Source organism: Halictus rubicundus, chromosome 1 (genome assembly GCF_050948215.1).
Source record: "Halictus rubicundus isolate RS-2024b chromosome 1, iyHalRubi1_principal, whole genome shotgun sequence".
Classification (NCBI taxonomy): Eukaryota; Metazoa; Arthropoda; class Insecta; order Hymenoptera; family Halictidae; genus Halictus; species Halictus rubicundus.
The window spans coordinates 27618028-27637554 of record NC_135149.1 but is presented as its reverse complement, the minus strand read 5'-3'; the positions used below and the strand labels follow the sequence as shown (position 1 = coordinate 27637554).

General features: G+C 38.4%; 1 protein-coding gene across 1 annotated transcript in view; it reads right to left on the bottom strand.

The window, feature by feature from the left end:
• Pio (zona pellucida domain-containing protein piopio) overlaps positions 1–19527 on the bottom strand; it is a 146685-nt gene that overhangs the window by 60775 nt on the left and 66383 nt on the right. The window contains exon 4 of the mRNA XM_076798109.1: positions 5726–5940. Coding sequence (XP_076654224.1) covers positions 5726–5940 — 215 coding nt within the window. The remainder of the gene's footprint in view (positions 1–5725; positions 5941–19527) is intronic.

The window sequence follows — 19527 nt, the reverse complement described above, 5'->3', positions numbered from 1 at the left end:
GGCGGATGAGTCATCCCGCATTGTCCATTATAATGATTATGGACAGCTCTCGACGGTGGCCGATGCGATAGGTGATTCGAAAGGCCGCATCGCACGGCAACGACGAAAGTACCGACACGCCGCGAGGTTGTTTAATTTACGATTCGCATGAGCGTGTTCGTATACGAGCTAGCCATCGTCCAGGATGTGTCCGGGCTGCCCACAGTTCTCTCCCTCGAGACGCCCACCACGATCTCGAGGGATCGTAGAGGTCAAAGACACTGTTGCTCACCTTCCTCAACCTTGTCCCGGGCCTAGTCGGGCCGCGGCGCAAGTTTCTTCCTTCCCGGGACAAATTGTTCCCATCGGCATACCAGCCCTTAAATTATGCAGACCCGACTTAACCGTCGCCATTTACTCTCGAGGGAGTCGGGACCTTTCACTTGACCATACAGTTGCCGCATACCCCCCTATTCCGCTGGATTTCTTCTTTTTGACCCCTTCGAAGCGTAATTATTTTCGCCGTGTGTGTGCGCGCGCCGTTTTACTGCATTTTCTTCCTTTTGGCGCGTTCATGCATTATTGTTTCTTGTAGCGTGCACCATTTTAGAGGTTATGTTTTACGTACCTTCACGTATAGAATTGATTCCAATCGTGTGTGCCATTCTACGGTATTTTCCTCTCTTTCACCCATTAGCGAGTTAATTCATTGTTTCTAATCCTGTGTGCCATTTTAGTGTATTTTGTTCCTTTTGAATTCTCGACGCATATAATTATTTCCAATCGTGTGTACCATTTCTACAGTATTTTCTTCTTTTTCGCTCATTACCGAGTTAATTCATAGTTTTTAATAATGTGTGCCATTTTAGAATAATTTTTTTCCTTTTAAATTATTGACGTATAGAATTATTTCCAACCGTGTGTGCTATTCTATAGTATTTTCTTCTTTTTAACCCATTGTTTGTAATCCTGTATGCCATTTTAGAGTATCTTGTTCCTTTTTATTTCTTCACGCATATGATTATTTCCAACCGTGTGTGCCATTCTACAGTATTTTCTTCTTATACACTTATTGTTTGTAACCCTGTGTACCATTTCTACAGTATTTTCTTCTTTTTCGCCCAGTACCGAGTTAATTCATAGTTTTTACTCCTGTGTGCCATTTTAGAATATTTTTTTCCTTTTAAATTATTGACGTATAGAGTTATTTCCAACCGTGTGTGCCATTCTACAATATTTTCTTCTTTTTCACCCATTGTTGGTAATTCTGGATGCCATTTTAGAGTATTTTGTTCCTTTTTATTTCTTCACGCATATAATTATTTCCATCCGTGTGTGCCATTCTACAATATTTTCTTCTTCTTCACCCATTGGCTAGTTAAGTAATTGTTACCAATCGTGTGTGCCATTCTAGAGTATTATCTTCTTCTTCACCCATTGGCAAGTTAATTCATTGTTTCTAACCCTGTGTGCCATTTTAGAATTATTTTGTTCCTTTTAAATTCCTGACGTATATAACTGGACCGTTTAAAATGGTGTGCCCATTTAAAAAAACAGAGAGATATCACATAATTTGTATATTTGTATGTTCTTTTGATCAGCCTAAAAATGGACCTGCACCACTTTCAAAATAAACGGTCCAATTATTTCCAACCGCGTGTGTGCCATTCTGGAGTATTTCCTTCTTTTTCACCCATTGGCTAGTTAAGTAATTGTTACCAATCGTGTGTGCCATTCTAGAGTATTTCCTTCTTTTTCACCCATTGGCTACTTAAGTAATTGTTACCAATCGTGTGTGCCATTCTAGAGTATGATCTTCTTCTTCACCCATTGGCAAGTGAATTCATTGTTTCTAACCCTGTGTGCCATTTTAGAATTATTTTGTTCCTTTTAAATTCCTGACGTATTTAACTGCACCGTTTATTTCGAAAATGGTATGTCCATTTAAAAAAACAGAGAGATATCACATAATTTGTATATTTCTATTTTCTATCAGCCTAAAAATGGACCTGCACCACTTTCAATATAAACGGTCCAATTATTTCCAACCGTGTGTGTGCCATTCTGGAGTACTTCTTTCTACTTCACCCATTAGCGAGTTAATTCATAGTTCTTAATCCTGTGTGCCATTTTAGAATATTTTTTTCCTTTTGAATTATTGACGTATAGAATTATTTCCAACTGTGTGTGCCATTCTACAATATTTTCTTCTTTTTCACCCATTGTTGGTAATCCTGTGTGCCATTTTAGAGTATTTTGTTCCTTTTTATTTCTTCACGCATATAATTATTTCCAACCGTGTGTGCCACTCTACAATATTTCCTTCTTTTTCACCCATTGGCTAGTTAAGTAATTGTTACCAATCGCGTGTGCCATTCTAGAGTATTATCTTCTTCTTCACCCATTGGCAAGTGAATTCATTGTTTCTAACCCTGTGTGCCATTTTAGAATTATTTTGTTCCTTTTAAATTCCTGACGTATATAACTGGACCGTTTATTTAAAAAATGGTATGTCCATTTAAAAAAACAGGGAGAGATATCACATAATTTGTATATTTGTATTTTCTATCAGCCTAAAAATGGACCCGCACCACTTTCAAAATAAACGGTCCAATTATTTCCAACCGTGTGTGTGCCATTCTAGAGTATTTCCTTCTTTTTCACCCATTCACTAGTTAGTAATTGTTACCAATCGTGTGTGCCATTCTAGAGTATGATCTTCTTCTTCACCCATTGGCAAGTTAATTCATTGTTTCTAACCCTGTGTGCCATTTTAGAATTATTTTGTTCCTTTTAAATTCCTGACGTATATAACTGGACCGTTTATTTCGAAAATGGTATGTCCATTTAAAAAAACAGGGAGAGATATCACATAATTTGTATATTTGTATTTTCTATCAGCCTAAAAATGGACCAGCACCACTTTCAAAATAAACGGTCCAATTATTTCCAACCGTGTGTGTGCCATTCTAGAGTATTTCCTTCTTTTTCACCCATTCACTAGTTAGTAATTGTTACCAATCGTGTGTGCCATTCTAGAGTATGATCTTCTTCTTCACCCATTGGCAAGTTAATTCATTGTTTCTAACCCTGTGTGCCATTTTAGAATTATTTTGTTCCTTTTAAATTCCTGACGTATATAACTGGACCGTTTATTTCGAAAATGGTGTGTCCATTTAAAAAAACAGGGAGAGATATCACATAATTTGTATATTTGTATTTTCTATCAGCCTAAAAATGGACCTGCACCACTTTCAATATAAACGGTCCAATTATTTCCAACCGTGTGTGTGCCATTCTGGAGTATTTCCTTCTTTTTCACCCATTGGCTAGTTAAGTGCTTGTTACTAAATCGTGTGTGCCATTTCACGGTGTTTCAAGTGAACGTGCAGAAATTTTGTGCGGGTCACGAGAGACCCCAGTGTGCCATTGGTCGAGGAGATATTTCTGATTGGGGAAAGAAAGAGAAACGAAGAGAGGGAGAGAGAGACCGATGAAAAATCGAGGATCTGTGCGGATCAATCGACCAACACAGAGTCTATGGTGTGTGCTCGTGATGCGGCGGTTGATTATCTGCAAATGGCAGGAACCAGCGAAGCGGTCCGTTAAGGACACGAGCACGCGTTTGCATGGCGGTCTGCATGTATCGCTGACATGAGGCGTAGCAGAGCCCAGGCCGAGCGTTGGCTGCCGGCACGGCCAGCACACGTCTCTCTCGTAACGCTCGTAAGAAGAAGGCCGTAAGTCCGGTCACATAACGGTCCAGTTATGGTATGGCGAGGAAGAGATCTCTCGCCTCGAACACACGATTCCCTCGTTACACACGGAGAGCCTATTCCATCCACCACCAACACCATCTCTCCTGCACCGCCGTCGTTATTTCTCCTCTTTCATCTGTCTCCTGCACGACTCATCTATCCCGCGTCCGTTCGCGCCTCTGATCCGTGCAATGGAACAAGAAAAATCAATCGCATGCAATTGAAAAAGGAAGAGCGCAGTTCGCTGCATTGCGAAGCGCACCCCCTCTTAACCCCTTGCACTACTATTTATTACTGTTCTGAATTTTATAGAACAGATAAAGATAATTTATATCCATTGTATGCCAGTGTTTTCTCCAAAGGATATACACGGTGTCCCGCGTAACACTTTTCACGATTTTTCAAGTACTTGCGATAATCTGACAAAGAAATATTTTAAACGAAAGTTGACCAGTTTTCGATTGACTATACAGCAAAATTGACTGTCAAGACTAGCTATGCAATCCATATGATTATTCAAAATATTTTTTACATTATTAAATTTGTTTGTACTTAATAAATTACTAAACAGTTCAGTACTGTACGAGTAAGTTAATCGCACCATTTTCGTATGTATGAAATTTTCACCATTTTCGTATGTATGAAGAAATGGTTCGTTTTAGAATTAAAATGGCTTCGAGTGCAATGGGTCAGTATTGTTAAGGTCACCTTCATTTTGTTAAATGGCGCTTCGTATTTTTGACTTAACAGTATTACAGCCCGTATCAAGAAGAAGTCAACGACCTAGTGTACCATGGCCTTCGGATGACCTTGAAGGCAAAGAAATGAAAATTTCAACAAGAAAGGACTGCCTGCTTGAACGTCGGTAAAGTAGTTACTCTACCTTATCGTGAATTAAGGCTGCGTCAGAGAAAAATGGCCCTTTTTATCTGAATCAAAAGAAATAGTTTGCAGAATCTACCAGAACAACACTCTTTCTAAACTAAAGAGAAATTGTCTTATTAAACAGCACGAGGAAAATGGTCCTGTATATTTCAGTCTTCGAGAACCTGGTAGACAATACCCGAGTCTCGCTGGCGGAAGAAAGTCTGATGCTTTGGGAGAGGAGACCTTGAACTTGGTGTTTAATGGCTTAGAGGATCATTAACTCGGAGTCTTTAGAGATTGTTGAACGCGTTGTGCTTCGGGTACTTGAAAGTCAGCGTTTCAGACTTTATGGCGGAGAAAAGTGCTTGGATTTGAAGGAACAGGTTTTGAACTGGGAGGTAACTTCGAGATCTATCATCCACACAAGATTTCAGTAATTTTCAATTGTGTCTCAGTCTCCCCAAAAATTTGGAATAGCAAAGTATCGCATTGATGGAAAATGGGAAAGCTAGTATTTGCAAGAGCAGACTTTGACCTTGACGTCTAAACACCTTAAAACCTGTCGGTATCGTTCACCAGAAATTACTACCACAGATTTCTCGTCATAATTTCTGCCGGGATCATTTAATGCTCTGCACCTCGCAATTTAATTCCAGACAGACGAAGGCCGGCCCAATTATCCCGAATAAATAAAAATCAGCCCCCATAAATGGCGGCATAATTCGCTAACACTGCTATCGATATTATCATCCCGATCTATACTGCGCTACGATCTTCTGGATCGCAGAATTTGCGCAATTATCGAGTCGGCTACCAAACGGCCCGAACAAAGCGTGCCGAAGACACGCCTACCAGCGGGGAAACATCGTGGAATCAATCTGGCAATTTCGTCTCATTAATCAAACTAATGGGTTATTATGCATGCCCGATTCGCTTATGGTTGTACCGCAGGGGCCTGCTGCTTGCTCCGAGGCAGTCTACGCGTGGTGGATTACAAGTTGCCAGGTTGTCACGACCCTCGCGCATCGCGGTGGGAAGACGAACACATTATTTCTTTCTTTTCTTTTTCTTTGCTTTGTTTTGTTTTGTTTTGTTTCGCTCGATACGCCATAGGTACTTACCAGCGCGAAGGGCATGGTGTTGCAAGACCTCAGGGGCAGGTTGTAAGTTATAGGGGCCGGCTGGCTCCTGTACTCCTGCAGGCAAGAGCTGTTCTTCGACAGACCCCGTGGATACACCAACCCATGGAAATCCGTGTTGTCCTCGGTCGAGATGTGAACGATTATCGACTCGCTCGCGCACTCGATCTGCACTGTGCTCGCTATCGCTACGGTTGCTGCAACAGACGAAGCGTAAATGTGTCAGCGATTTTTGGAAATGAGCATTCTGTAGCCATCTTTGATTCCGCTTAACCAATTGTCCGACAATTTTCTAAAATATATTTTTAATATTTTATCCACAGGCATCGGTCTCCTTACTGCATCCAATTCATCAGTAGGAAAAGGTTGCACCATTGTTAACATTTAAAATTTAGAAAAAATAGTTTATTTACATTATAACATTAATGAATGATACCACAAATTTTAAATCAATCTACACATTATATTTAGAAAAAAAATCTTGAAAAACAGTCATAATATGGTTAATAATATTTTTGCACTAAAAAAAGACATTCGCGGATAAAATGATAAATTATTTAACACTAGATTTACGGGACCCGTGAAAATGACGGGTTTTATGTTCTTTAATTTACAATTATTGCGATTGTAAAAATGCATTTATAGGAAATTTATTTAACACATTTATTCCTTGGAACGTGTATTATAGTAAAAGCCTGCTAAAAATCTGGCTGAATATATTCTTGGTATTTTTATCAAATAATCCAAACTGGCCACTTTTAGTGCTTCGTAAATCTAGTGTTAAGAAGAACAGTCTTTTACAACGATGATTCAATTGAATTGGATTTTTGGCAGTCAACCTGTCAAGTTCCATAAGAGAAATGGTACCTTTCAGTTGGACAAAAAAATTATTTATCGAATTCAGACAATACTCTTTTCTTGTCTAGCTCAAGATCAAGAAATAAGAATGCTAGAGGAATAAGAAGAATGAGAAGACAATGCTAAGATGAGAAGAATGCTAGAGGAATAAGAAGAATGAGGAGACAATGCTAAAATAAGAAGTATGCCAGAGGAATGATGTAATCTGAAAAAATCGATGATCCAATTCCCAAAGAATCGCTAACAAGGATCAAAGCCACACCTCGTCCGCTAACGAGACACACTCCTCGCAGAGTACCGATGACTTATCAATTGAAACATTGAAGACGTCACGATTTACTCGGCTAACTGTAAATCGGCTGACGATGTACGCTCGTGATGAAGTCTCGAAATCGTTGACGCGAGTGTGAATGACATAACGGTACTCTTTCGTCGATCAATTATAACCAGTATCACACTTTGATTCGCACGATCGTGCGATACAACGTCCTATTAGGTTCATCGAGTCCTATCGGACTTCGCTGAAAATTATCGTTAATCATGCTGTTCACGCTTTCCACCGGTAGTTTCGAGGTCGACGAACCACCGTCGTTTTTCTAATCAGAAAGAAAGCCTAAGCGGCTCGTTTTACTGGAGTAAAAATTACGACAATGCTAAATCTAGCATTAAAATCGTTAAATCGGAATTAGGATATCTATCGTAATCAGACTGCGCACTTTTATGCGAAATAAAATTTGCAAGCATTAATTACAAAACATAGCATAGACATTTATATCTTTTATTAATTATGTTAGTGGGTTGGAATCCATGCGACAGTACTTTTCAATTTGTTAAATGTTTTTACTGTTTTGCATTCGATCTAGCCATTTCTAATCATTTAGAAATCATCTAGCCATTTTTAATCATAACCAAATCACTATCATGGAAAAGTATGTAATATGGAATATTAAATTCAGTGGCGGCTCGCGTATAATATTTAATAATAAATGAGATAACATTTAACACGTTAAGTGCCAAATATCAACCCTAGATGTTCTTACAAAATCAGAGTAACTTAATTAACGAAACCAAAACTAGAAATGTAAAATGTATTATAGGGGATGCTGTCTTAACCCCTTTGAATTCGAAAGACTCCAATAACCTCGTTGTGCGCATGCGCACATAGGAAGCAGAAATTTTCTGGAGCAGCACCACTGATTTAATTCTTCATACACAATTGAAATGGTGCCTTTCTGAATTTATTAATATAATAAAAATTCGAAGGGTTTCAATAAATTCCTCGATGGAATAAAATGCTGTGAAACTGCTCGCCATTTCCTGTACCGAATAAAAATCGGTTGCGCCTTTTTCAACGATTCCGCAGCACGATTTAGAGTTCGTTCGCCCTGTCCAGCGATCCAAAGTCTCCCGTGGAAAATCGCGAAGATCGTTGAACGACGTTTTTGCGTGATCCAGCGTGGAAGCGGACGATGAGCACGCACTATTACGTGGTCGTTCGTTCACGGTTCATTAAAACGTTCTGCCGAGCGATCACCGATCGAAAAAACGCCGATCGAACGAAACCAAAAAATTCGATCGTTCCTGCTCACCCGTCCGCCCCCCCCCCCCTCTCCAACTGGGAACTGTTATTTTTTCTCTACCTACGGGATCGGTTGTGAAAAGGAGGAAACTGTACCGTTTTCCGATATAGCGAGAGAAAAAACAACCGCAATTCGATTGTTCATTCGGTGACCTGCCACCCAATTAGACGCTCGGGTGCGTTCACCCTAATAAAATCGCGCACCGGTACTTAATCCCCCTTCCCGATGCTAATTACTCCCGTCGTTAACGCGATCGGCGGCAGACGCGTGGAAACTTTACTCCAAATAAGCTGGAAAAATTTCCATTTCAAATAGGATCGAAATTGTTCGCATCGTTTCCACCGGTTCAGCATTTTTCTTTTCAAGATGGCGGGAAGGTAACTGTGCTTCGAATTGGTTCACTCGAATCAAGCAATTATACTCTTCGCGTAATTCGAGCGATTCTCAAATTTTTGTGGATCCTGCGAACACATTATTTACAATTTTATTTGTGGAAACGTTTATTTAAATGCAGAATAAAATAGCTGTTATCTGGTTTGTTTGGCTATACGAGCCACTATTTTATTTAACAGCTGAAGACGCAGTGATTACAATAAACAATATTTTGCTCAAGATAGCATTCAGCAAAATACAATTTTAATATTGTTCGGATATTTTACTGTAATTATCATGTCTGATCAAGACCATTGATAATAGACAAAATAATTAATTCTACTCCAGATGCGATTTTCAATATGAAAATTGAAAATTTTTGTAATTAAGTGTTCAATTTTCCCCTTGAATTATTGACGTCCATAAAATGTCTAAAACTTTTGTTTTTCCGTTTAAAAAATCCTCATAGGCCTTCATATGTCTTAATTAATTATATATTGAAAAATTCTAAATAGATTGCAGATTTTGTGCATTTATGACAAGAATGAGCAGCTGATATTTTAAGAAAATCGAAAAGCTGGGGGAATTAAGTACATTTATGTACCACCCACAATTTATTATAATTGTTAAGGAAAGAAAATTTCTGATATACTTTGTAAAATTCGAGGTTTATACGTGGAAGATTTTTATTTGATCTTGAAAAGAAAAATGTGATGGGACTCGTTCATGGAGCTACTGAGGATCCGGAGATCTTTATATACGTCCTCGTTGTAATTGTCGCAGCTCTCTCGATTACGAAATGACGTGAACGGTAATTGTTAGCCGAGCGGCCACGAATTAAGACTGGATTCCGTCGCTTGGTTCCAGCTCGCGTGCAATTAATTCGCCTGCTTAACGGCGGGGCTCGTTTAGCTAGACGATCCCCGGCGAGCCTGACGAGCCAAATGACAATGATCATCGTCGCTTTAGCATTACCGTCGACGGGAAGACAGACAATGATGAGAGAGTCGTGAACTTGACTCCCCGTGGCGTCCTCGGTTTTCTCCCGGACCGAATCTAGCCTCGTTCGATCGATGACAGTAAGAACATATGTCGCCATTCGCTACTACATTATTGTCATTCGTCACTGGTTTCATATTGTCATTCGTGGAATTAAAATTCATTTCTATTTCAGTTTTGCGAACTTTTCATTCGAAATAGTTTTCAGTATTCTTAATACTCTTTCGTTTATTGGTTAATGAATTGAAAGGTTAGGGGTTGGAAGAAAAATTTCATTTTGTTGAGTTGAGACTTGTAAACGTTTCTGGCGCCTTTTAGGGTATTCCTTTATTTATGATATTCACTTTTGTGTCCTATAAAATTGCTATATTGAGATATAAGTGGACAAGGGTTTGTTCAATTACAACTTTCATTCAATACTTATTTTAATTTGGGATTTTAATTTAAGTTTGATGTGAACAAGATTCGGGAAGTTAAATGTCTTTGTAATGAAAATATAGATTTAATAGTGCGGTTATTAAAATGAGAAGGTGTAGGATTATGTTAAAAATAGTTAAATACATCAAATTGTCAATACGTAGTCCAATTTCAATTTTTAGTTTACTTCAATTGTGAAATAAGAATTGCAATAAGAATTGGAGCACTCGTTCGGAGCTCGATAAAATTGCCAGTATCTTAATTCAATTGGAGGTTGAGGTTAATAGAGTTTCCTCGGAAATACGAATTTGCATAAGAATGTAATGGCGTTATAATCAAAACAAGAAGGTGTAGCATCAGGGCATTAGCTCCGGTGGAGATTTGAATGCTTGGAATTGTCGTCCGTCACGTTGGAGACTTCAATGCATGGTAATACACGACTGTCGCATTAGAGATTTCAATGCATGGTGACACGGGACCGTTGCATCGGAGATTTCAATGCGTGGCGCCATAGCGCATTGGCCTGCTAAATTAGCGTTCACCTACTATAAACTAATAATCTTCTTTTTTTCTCACAGATCTCAACGAAACGCTATCACCGAACTTCCTTTGTTCTTAGTTGTCCCGTAATAAAATGGCACTGCACTCCTTACCATTATCTTGCGCCCATGTTTTTCGTTTTGAATCTTACAAGTATTTTCACAGCTATTAAAAATTACCATCAAAAATTTTCAGGACTATCTGTATGGGGTTAGGAATCTGTATGGGGCTAGGAAAAATTATTTTATACTTTCTAGTCCGTCTTAAAAACGTGCTACATTAAAATTTTTTTATTTAAATTTTTAGTATTTATTTCTAGTTTTGCACGGTAGGAACAGGTGTACAAAAACTGTCGTTAGGTTTAGCATTAACATATATACGCACATTTATCCACCTATTTCTCGTTGCAGACGTTCAGCAAAACAATTTAATCGACGGAAAGAAAAAGTCCGAGGGAGATCTCGCGTTTCTTAACTATCGCGTATAATTTCACATTTAATTGCTAAAACGTGCAATTGGCTGAACGACGAGCTCATCAAACGCTGAACTAAATTGACCGCTCGGACACCTCCAGGAAACCTTCTTCCATTAGCTGGAAAGCTATAAATCTCAAATTTCCATAACCCTTTCGAATCGTTCTGAACACATTCTCAAGGATAAAAAGTGAACGATAGTCGAGATCAATGAAATCGAAGCGCGTCGATCAACGATCGGAAACGGCGGATCAAGGTAAAGGAAATCGTTCGGCAATTAGATTCGCCCGTGATTGGCACACCTTTCGCGACATTTCAGGTAGACAACCCTTTCCCGGGCGTTATTCGATACGAAACGTTTCTCTGCGGGCGAATCATCGTCTCGGAGGGGTGGGGGGAGGGGGAAGCAATTAGCCGCACGCGAGTACTTATCCGTCGTGGCAGCCGATCGGCTCACGATCGGTTCGTTCTCGGCGGAAGTATCGGCGTCGGACCTCGAAATAAAAATGGGAAAAAAGAAAAAGGGGGAGGGGGAAGGAAAGGACAAAAACACCGTAGGGGATACAGGAGGAGAGTCGCGTCACGCGGGGTCATCGACCGGCGATCATCTTCTTATTTCTCCCTCTCTTCGCGCTTCTGTAGAGGCTCGTTTCGGGTTTTTCAACGGCGTACCCCCGTAGCGGATCCGCGGACGAGGAACACGGGAAAAACGCTCCCGCGGACCTTCACCTCTTTCCTGGTACCGTGATTCCAGCAAACGCCACTTTTATGGGGATCTGAGGAATCGCTGCTGGCTCCACTCGAGCAAAAACCATAGGATTCCATTTATCGGAACGACAACCAGATTTATTTCGACGATCCGTCACTGGAATGCGAATTTGATGCGGCTCCGACTAAAATGAATAGGCGAAACGCGGTCAAAACAGAAAAAAGAAAGGATGCGAAATTGCGACGAAGACGTTGGAAGAATCTAAAATTGCTCGCATGAACGACGAAGTACTGGAGACAGTGTTTTCTCGATATATGTCCGCAACACGGGTCTACCCAGGGACATATATCGGCTAAAAGATATTATTCTTTGTACCTCGCGGCAGTCGGGACAGTTCTACGACTTTTATCGGCTAGGTATTTGGGACATATATCGAGTAAAGACTGTAATTGTAAAGTTTCGTGATCGATTTGAAAATACAAAACGTTTTTATCAAAGGGTTCCATTTGAACGGTGCAAAAGTATGTGAAAAATTCGACAATTTTTTTTTTTTATATAAAATTTCGTTAAAAATTCATTTATCATGTATATTTTGTTATACAATATTTAACTCCCTTACACCTAGTGAAGACTGTAATTGCAAATTCCGTGATCGATTTGAAGATACAAAACGTTTTTATCAAAGGGTTCCATTTGAACGGTGCAAAAGTATATGAAAAATTCGACAGTTTTTTTATTTTGTATATAAAATTTCGTTAAAAATTCATTTATCATGTATATTTTATTATACAATATTTAAGCCCCTTACACTGAGTGAAGACTGTAATTGCAAAGTTTCCTGATCGATTTGAAAATACAAAACGTTTTTATCAAAGGGTTCCATTTGACTGGTGCAAAAGTATATGAAAAATTCGACAATTTGTTTTTTGTATATAAAATTTCGTTAAAAATTCATTTGTCATGTATATTTTATTATACAATATTTAAGCCCCTTACACCGAGTGAAGACTGTAATTGCAAAGTTTCGTGATCGATTTGAAAATACAAAACGTTTCTATCAAAGGGTTCCATTTGAACGGTGCAAAAGTATATGAAAAATTCGACAATTTGTTTTTTGTATATAAAATTTCGTTAAAAATTCATTTGTCATGTATATTTTATTATACAATATTTAAGCCCCTTACACCGAGTGAAGACTGTAATTGCAAAGTTTCGTGATCGATTTGAAAATACAAAACGTTTCTATCAAAGGGTTCCATTTGAACGGTGCAAAAGTATGTGAAAAATTCGACAATTTGTTTTTTGTATATAAAATTTCGTTAAAAATTCTTTTATCATGTATATTTTATTATACAATATTTATTCAGATGTTATATATCTATTTCCAATATTCATTATGCTTTAAAAATAAGTGTAATCAATATAGGCACAGTAATTGGTACCCCCACAGTAAAAGGGTCCCTTACCCTATAAGACGTTTCACTTCTGTCTGTTTTCTGATGTGTTTAGCGTTAATTTCGGCATTTGCAGTGTTTCTCACAGCAGGCGTTCAATTATGCATGTCTCGTAAGATGTTCGCAGAAATTTCGTTCATTTATGGCAGGATTCGCGGAAGATGGAGCGTGTTAGATGTCCGATTCCTCGAATCCGTCGGTCGGGGATCGGTGTTCGCGAGGTTGAAGAACCAGGATTCGCGGAAAAAGGTTTCTTTTTCGCGCCAGCCACGTTTCCTTCTGTTAGACGCCGGAGCGGAGAACGATAGTGGAGGAAAAAGAAGTCTCGGACCGGAAACCGAGTGGCTCGCGTGTCGTTTGCAAATCGTGGCCTCGGCGTACACGCCTTTGTCTCACCCCGCGCAAAACCCATGACTCGATGACTCAAGTGTGTGGAGGAAACGACACACGCTGCTTGGTGATCTCCTCGAGGAAGGAGAAAGGGGAAATCGAACATGTCTGCGAAAACGGTTTTTCGGATCGTTTCACTTGTACCGAGCTGTATCCAGGAAACGAGAGAGAGAGGAAGAGGGAGAGGAAGAGGGAGAGAGACAGACAGACGCTTCGGTGCTCATGAAAGCGGACCCTAAGGTCAAGTACCCTTCGACTTCCGGCGTGACTTACGCCCGGCCGCACGTGTCTACGATTTAACCCGCGAATTCCGCTCTCAGGGAAGAGGATTCCTGAACGGGGAACGTGGAAACGTGGAAATGAACTCCCGCTTGGTATTTATGCTCGATCTCTGGGGGACTCCTCTTCCCCGAAGTGAGTACAGTGGATCCAAAAAGTATTCGAACACCGAATCTCCCATTCTCGAGAAACTGTCGATCAACTGTGATCATTTCGTTGCAAAAATAGTACAACGATATACCTCGACTCATTTTAAAGCTGGAAGCCTCTACTTTCGCCATGTATCGTCCATTTTTGTCTAGAATATTTTTTCACAATACCGGGACTGAGAAACCGAAGACGATATTTTGGTAAAAAATGTTACAATTTGAAACGGTTGTGGAAACGTTGACAAATTTTTCTCGTGACTGAAACCACCGTAGATTTAAAGATCGATTCTTCCCCTTTACAACGAATTGTTAAAACTTGATCCACGATTTTTTCTAGTCGATTTATTGAGCTTTGAATGAAAGGTGTAATGTCATCTTTGCAAAAATTTAAGGTACACCAAATGATGCATAAATATCCTAGAAAAAAAATGAATGATCTCCAAATTTTAAAGTGAGTCCTTTGTTATTGTACTATTTTCTTTTTTTTTTTTAAGAAATTATCATAGCACAAATATTGACTTTAATATGCTTCTGATAATGACCAACAGAAGTAGGGGAAGAAGTAGAGTGGGGGAACGCAAAATCGAAAGAACATCAAATTAATTTAACCCTTTGCACTCGGCGCTATTTTAATTCTAAGACTAAATTTTTCTTCCGTCTTAGAATATTTTGATTTTATTCATACAAAACTGATCAGATTTCCACATATAACATTTAAATGTTTAGTAATCTATTAAATCCAAATTCTGTAATGTAACAAATATTTTGTAATATTTTTTGTAATTTGTAAAACCATTTTTAGCTTATTTTTGTCGGTAACGTGGTCGCTCTACCTTATCGCGAATCTACGGCACTCGGCGCTATTTTAATTCTAAAGCTAAATTTTTCTTCCGTCTTAGAATATTTTCATTTTATTCATACTATTTAATGTTATGTGAATATTTAAATGTTAAGCAATCTATTAAATCCAAATTTTGTAATGTAACAAATATTTTGTAATATTTTTTGTAATTTGTAAAACCATTTTTAGCTTATTTTTGTCGGTAACGTGGTCGCTCTACCTTATCGCGAATCTACGGCACTCGGCGCTATTTTAATTCTAAAGCTAAATTTTTCTTCCGTCTTAGAATATTTTCATTTTATTCATACTATTTAATGTTATGTGAATATTTAAATGTTAAGCAATCTATTAAATCCAAATTTTGTAATGTAACAAATATTTTGTAATATTTTTTGTAATTTGTCAAACTATTTTTCGCCAATTTTGTCGGTAACGTGGTCGCTCTACCTTATCGCGAATCTACGGCACTCGGCGCTATTTTAATTGTAAAACTAAATTTTTCTTCCGTCTTAGAATATTTTCATTTTATTCATACTATTTAATGTTATGTGAATATTTAAATGTTAAGCAATCTATTAAATCCAAATTTTGTAATGTAACAAATATTTTGTAATATTTTTTGTAATTTGTCAAACTATTTTTCGCCAATTTTGTCGGTAACGTGGTCGCTCTACCTTATCGCGAATCTACGGCACTCGGCGCTATTTTAATTGTAAAACTAAATTTTTCTTCCGTCTTAGAATATTTTCATTTCATTCATACGTATAATATTTCCACATATAATATTTAAATGTTTAGTAACCTATTGGATACAATTTTTTGCAATTTCTTTGAAATAATGCCACAACAATTTTCAGTGGCGCTCACCACGCGAGTGCAAAGGGTTAATTGCGTCGAATATTTTTGTGACAAGTGGAAATAAAAAATTTGTTTCATTTATGGTTGTGATCACGGTCGTGAATGTTAGTGAGATCGGTGAGGGAACATTTGACCGAGCCGAGGATCGAAAAGCTGCCGCACCGGGACGCACAGTTATGCAATAGCTCTGCGCGGCTTCCGTGCGTGAGATTTTAATGCACCGTGATGAACACGAGCCGCATAATACATTGGCGACGTAACCGATCCACGCCACGCGACTTCCTGTCACCGTCACGAATCCGCTCTATCGATTATATAGAAAACATTCCGTTCCTCTAATCTCATGCTATCCTTGAAAACGAACGTTGAATTACATCTCATTTTATCGATGTCCTATCCCGCTGCCAGCTTTTATTAATCTCTTATGCAATCCGTGGTATCGAGCGCTATGGATCATTACCGCATAGCCATTATTTTTAATCGGAGTTTCCTCGCTTTTGCTCATGTTAAAATGAAAATCTTAATGTGCTTCTGGAGTTTTTATAACACGCTCCAAGCCAGTCGCTTCTAACGAACGATACCTTCAACATTAAATATTAAAATTCCCACTGGACTTAAATAAAAGTGAAAATCGCTCAGGAACTTGATAAACGTTCCTGCAATTCTTCTAAAACGTTACAAGACAGTTACGTACTTTAACTAGTTGACTGACAATAAATTAAAATTGTACAAGATACTGATGAGCAGACATTCCTGCTATTTTCTCAAAATATTACAAGGCGGTTATTTTAACTACTTGGTGCTTCCAGGATTAAACATTAAAATTCTCACAAGATTACAATAAAAATAAAAATTACACAATATCCTAATAAACAGACATTCCTGCAATTTTCGTAAATCGTTGCCAGATAGTTATGCACACTTTAACTACCACTCGGTACTTTCAGGCTTAAACATTAAAATTCTCACGAGACTGACAATAAAAATAAAAATTATACTAAGATTCTAATAAACAGAAATTCCTGCTATTTTCTCAAAATATTACAAGGCAGTTGTTTTAACTACTTGGTGTTTCCAGGACTACACATTAATATTCTCACAAGACTACGATAAAAATAAATATCATAAGACATTCCTGCAATTTTCCTAAAACGTTGCCAGACAATTTCACACTGTAACTACCACTCGGTACTTCCAGGATTAAACATTAAAATTCTCACAAGATTACACTAAAACTAAAAATCGTACGAGACTCTAATAAACACGTTCCTACAATTTTTCCCTCGCATCATAGTTAATTTCAGCACTAGGTACTGCCATTAGATATTCCACCGAATACCTCGAGGATGCAACAATAAAATAATTTCGCGTAGTTTCGAGGTTTCGCGGATCTGTTCATTAAACTGTCAGCGGGTAAAGGCTGTATCATTCAGATTATGAACTGCGAATCCCGTGAAACGTCGACGATTCGCCATGCCGCGTTTCTTATCCGACAATAAAGCTGCGGACGTTGCTGGCAGAAAAAGAACGAAAAAAGAAAACGAAAAAAAAAAAAATCACGAGTTTCGCGGTAGCCTGAGCGGAAAGGAATTCGCGCGGACTCATCGGGACTCGCAGGTGAATCGTTCTAAAGCTGGGAAGCTTAGTCACCGTTCCAGGATAGAACTCTTTAAGCAATTTTTCCCCGCTGCGCAATCTCTAATTCACCTGGCCGCGCCGGAGAGACTGAACACCTGGCCCTGATTGCAGGCCATCTTCCAACTGGAAACGGGTTAACGAGCCCGAAATTCAGTAACGAGCCCGATTAGCATAATCGCCGGACCGCGTCTCGCCGCGGTCTCCCCGTCGCCGTTGCGAAATTACCGCCGCCGCGATTTTTCTTTGTTTCAATCGCAGATTTCGCTGAGGAAACGCCCGGCAGGCGACCATTTGCATATCGCGACTCGGTCGCCGAGGTCCTTCAAGCTTTTTCGCAAAGTGCGAATTTTTTGTTGCTTTTAGAATCACGTTTTAATGGATGTCTAAGAGTTTCCTTGTACTTGAAATTTATTGGATAATTGGAAAAATTCGTACTCGATTTTCTGAGATCTCAAGACCTTTGACGGTTATATTGACTGATTAATAAAATTTTTATTTTACAATGTGGTCGCTTTATTCTCTAATCTGAGAACAAACTTTGGTGATCGCTGTAATATTTAAGGATAGCAAAATTAATTTTGTATTATTAGACTGCGGATTTTATGCATTTACGACAAAAATGAGTAGGTGTAATTTGAAATAGTAAAAACATTGGAAGATCTTTAAAATACTGTTATACATGGTGTTTCACCCTAACTCGAGCATCTAAAATATCTCGTTCGTTTTTTATGGTAGAAAAATATTGCAGAGGAAAACATTAGTTGGCTCAGAGGGGTTGTGGTAGACAAAAAAATTTGTTCAAGGTTATATTTTTTGAGATTTCAAGGTCGTTGGGTTCGTCTTGACCTTGGCTATCACATAGCGATAATAGAAATATATCATTCCATTTAAAAAAAACTTCGATGACCTTGAAATATCAAAAAATATAACCTTCAACAAAATTTTTTTGCCTATATAATATAATATATTATATAATATAATATATAATATATTAATATAATATAATATAATATAATATTGGCCCCTCTGAACCAACTACAGTTGTCCTCTAAAATTTTCTTCTATCATAAAAAACAAGCGAGATATTTTATATGCTCGAATTAGTTGAAACACCCCGTATTATTCCCAATCTATTCAACACATTAAGAAAGAAAATAAATTTCTATTTCACTCTAGTTTGTTGCAATTCAGATAAAAAATATTTATTTAGCATACACATCCGCAGTCTACTTATTCTGTGGACTTCATTTTAGAATTTCTCGCCAACTTAGCAATCTTGCAGAATTGTCTAAAAATTTTCACTGGTTCTAAATGTATCGAATAAATCGACCGGCGAGGAATAAAGAGAAGCTAATGGGCTATAAGGAAGTGCGACGCGAAATTAGCGGTAATTATAATTGATTTCGGTTCGATGGCTGCGCAAGGTCCCCGGAAACACGGTGGACAACGAGCTGCCCGACCAGTCGAGCACAGGAATTCCGTTAGCCTCGGGAAAAAACGTTTCCATTGACTTGCTCTGTGCATTATAACTGTCATATTGCACGCGACCCGCGTCTGCATCCTGCGCGTCGCGGTCCCGCTAACAACCGGAAGCTCCTGGCAACGTTACTCGCCGATTAATACACGCTCTACGCTCGTTTAAATCGACGCAAAATCATGTTCGTCTCCACGATCCCTCCTCACAATTAACCCCTCGCACTATAACATTGAGTCAGACTCTTGATGAAGATTTCGAACAGAATCTATTGAGTTGTTCGGACATTTCGTTTTTTCCCAACCGAGGACATAGTTGTATTCTTTCGCAGGCAACTTCGCCGTATTCTATTCTATTATATTCGTATTATATTCTATCCGGATTTTAGGCATTTGTGACAAAAATGAGTGGGTGCAATTTGAAAGAATAGAAATATTAAAAGAATTTAGAAGTATAGATATATTATTTCTAAGTTGTTGAAATCATTCGAGAAAGAAGAAAATTTCTATTTTGCCTCTGTGTCGTGCAATTGGGGGAAACAATTTTTATTTTGCATAAAGATCCGCAGTCTAGTCATTATATGTTTTCACAGTTGATGTAGCAAGGCTCGTTTCTGATAAAGTTTGTTTCATTCTGCGCAATAGTTTTTGCTTGGTGTCCTGTCTAATATGGACTCCAAAGCAACATTTTCGGCAGATTTTACTTTTTTACTATCGAAACGGTAAAAATGCTGTTCAAGCGAGAAAAAAATTA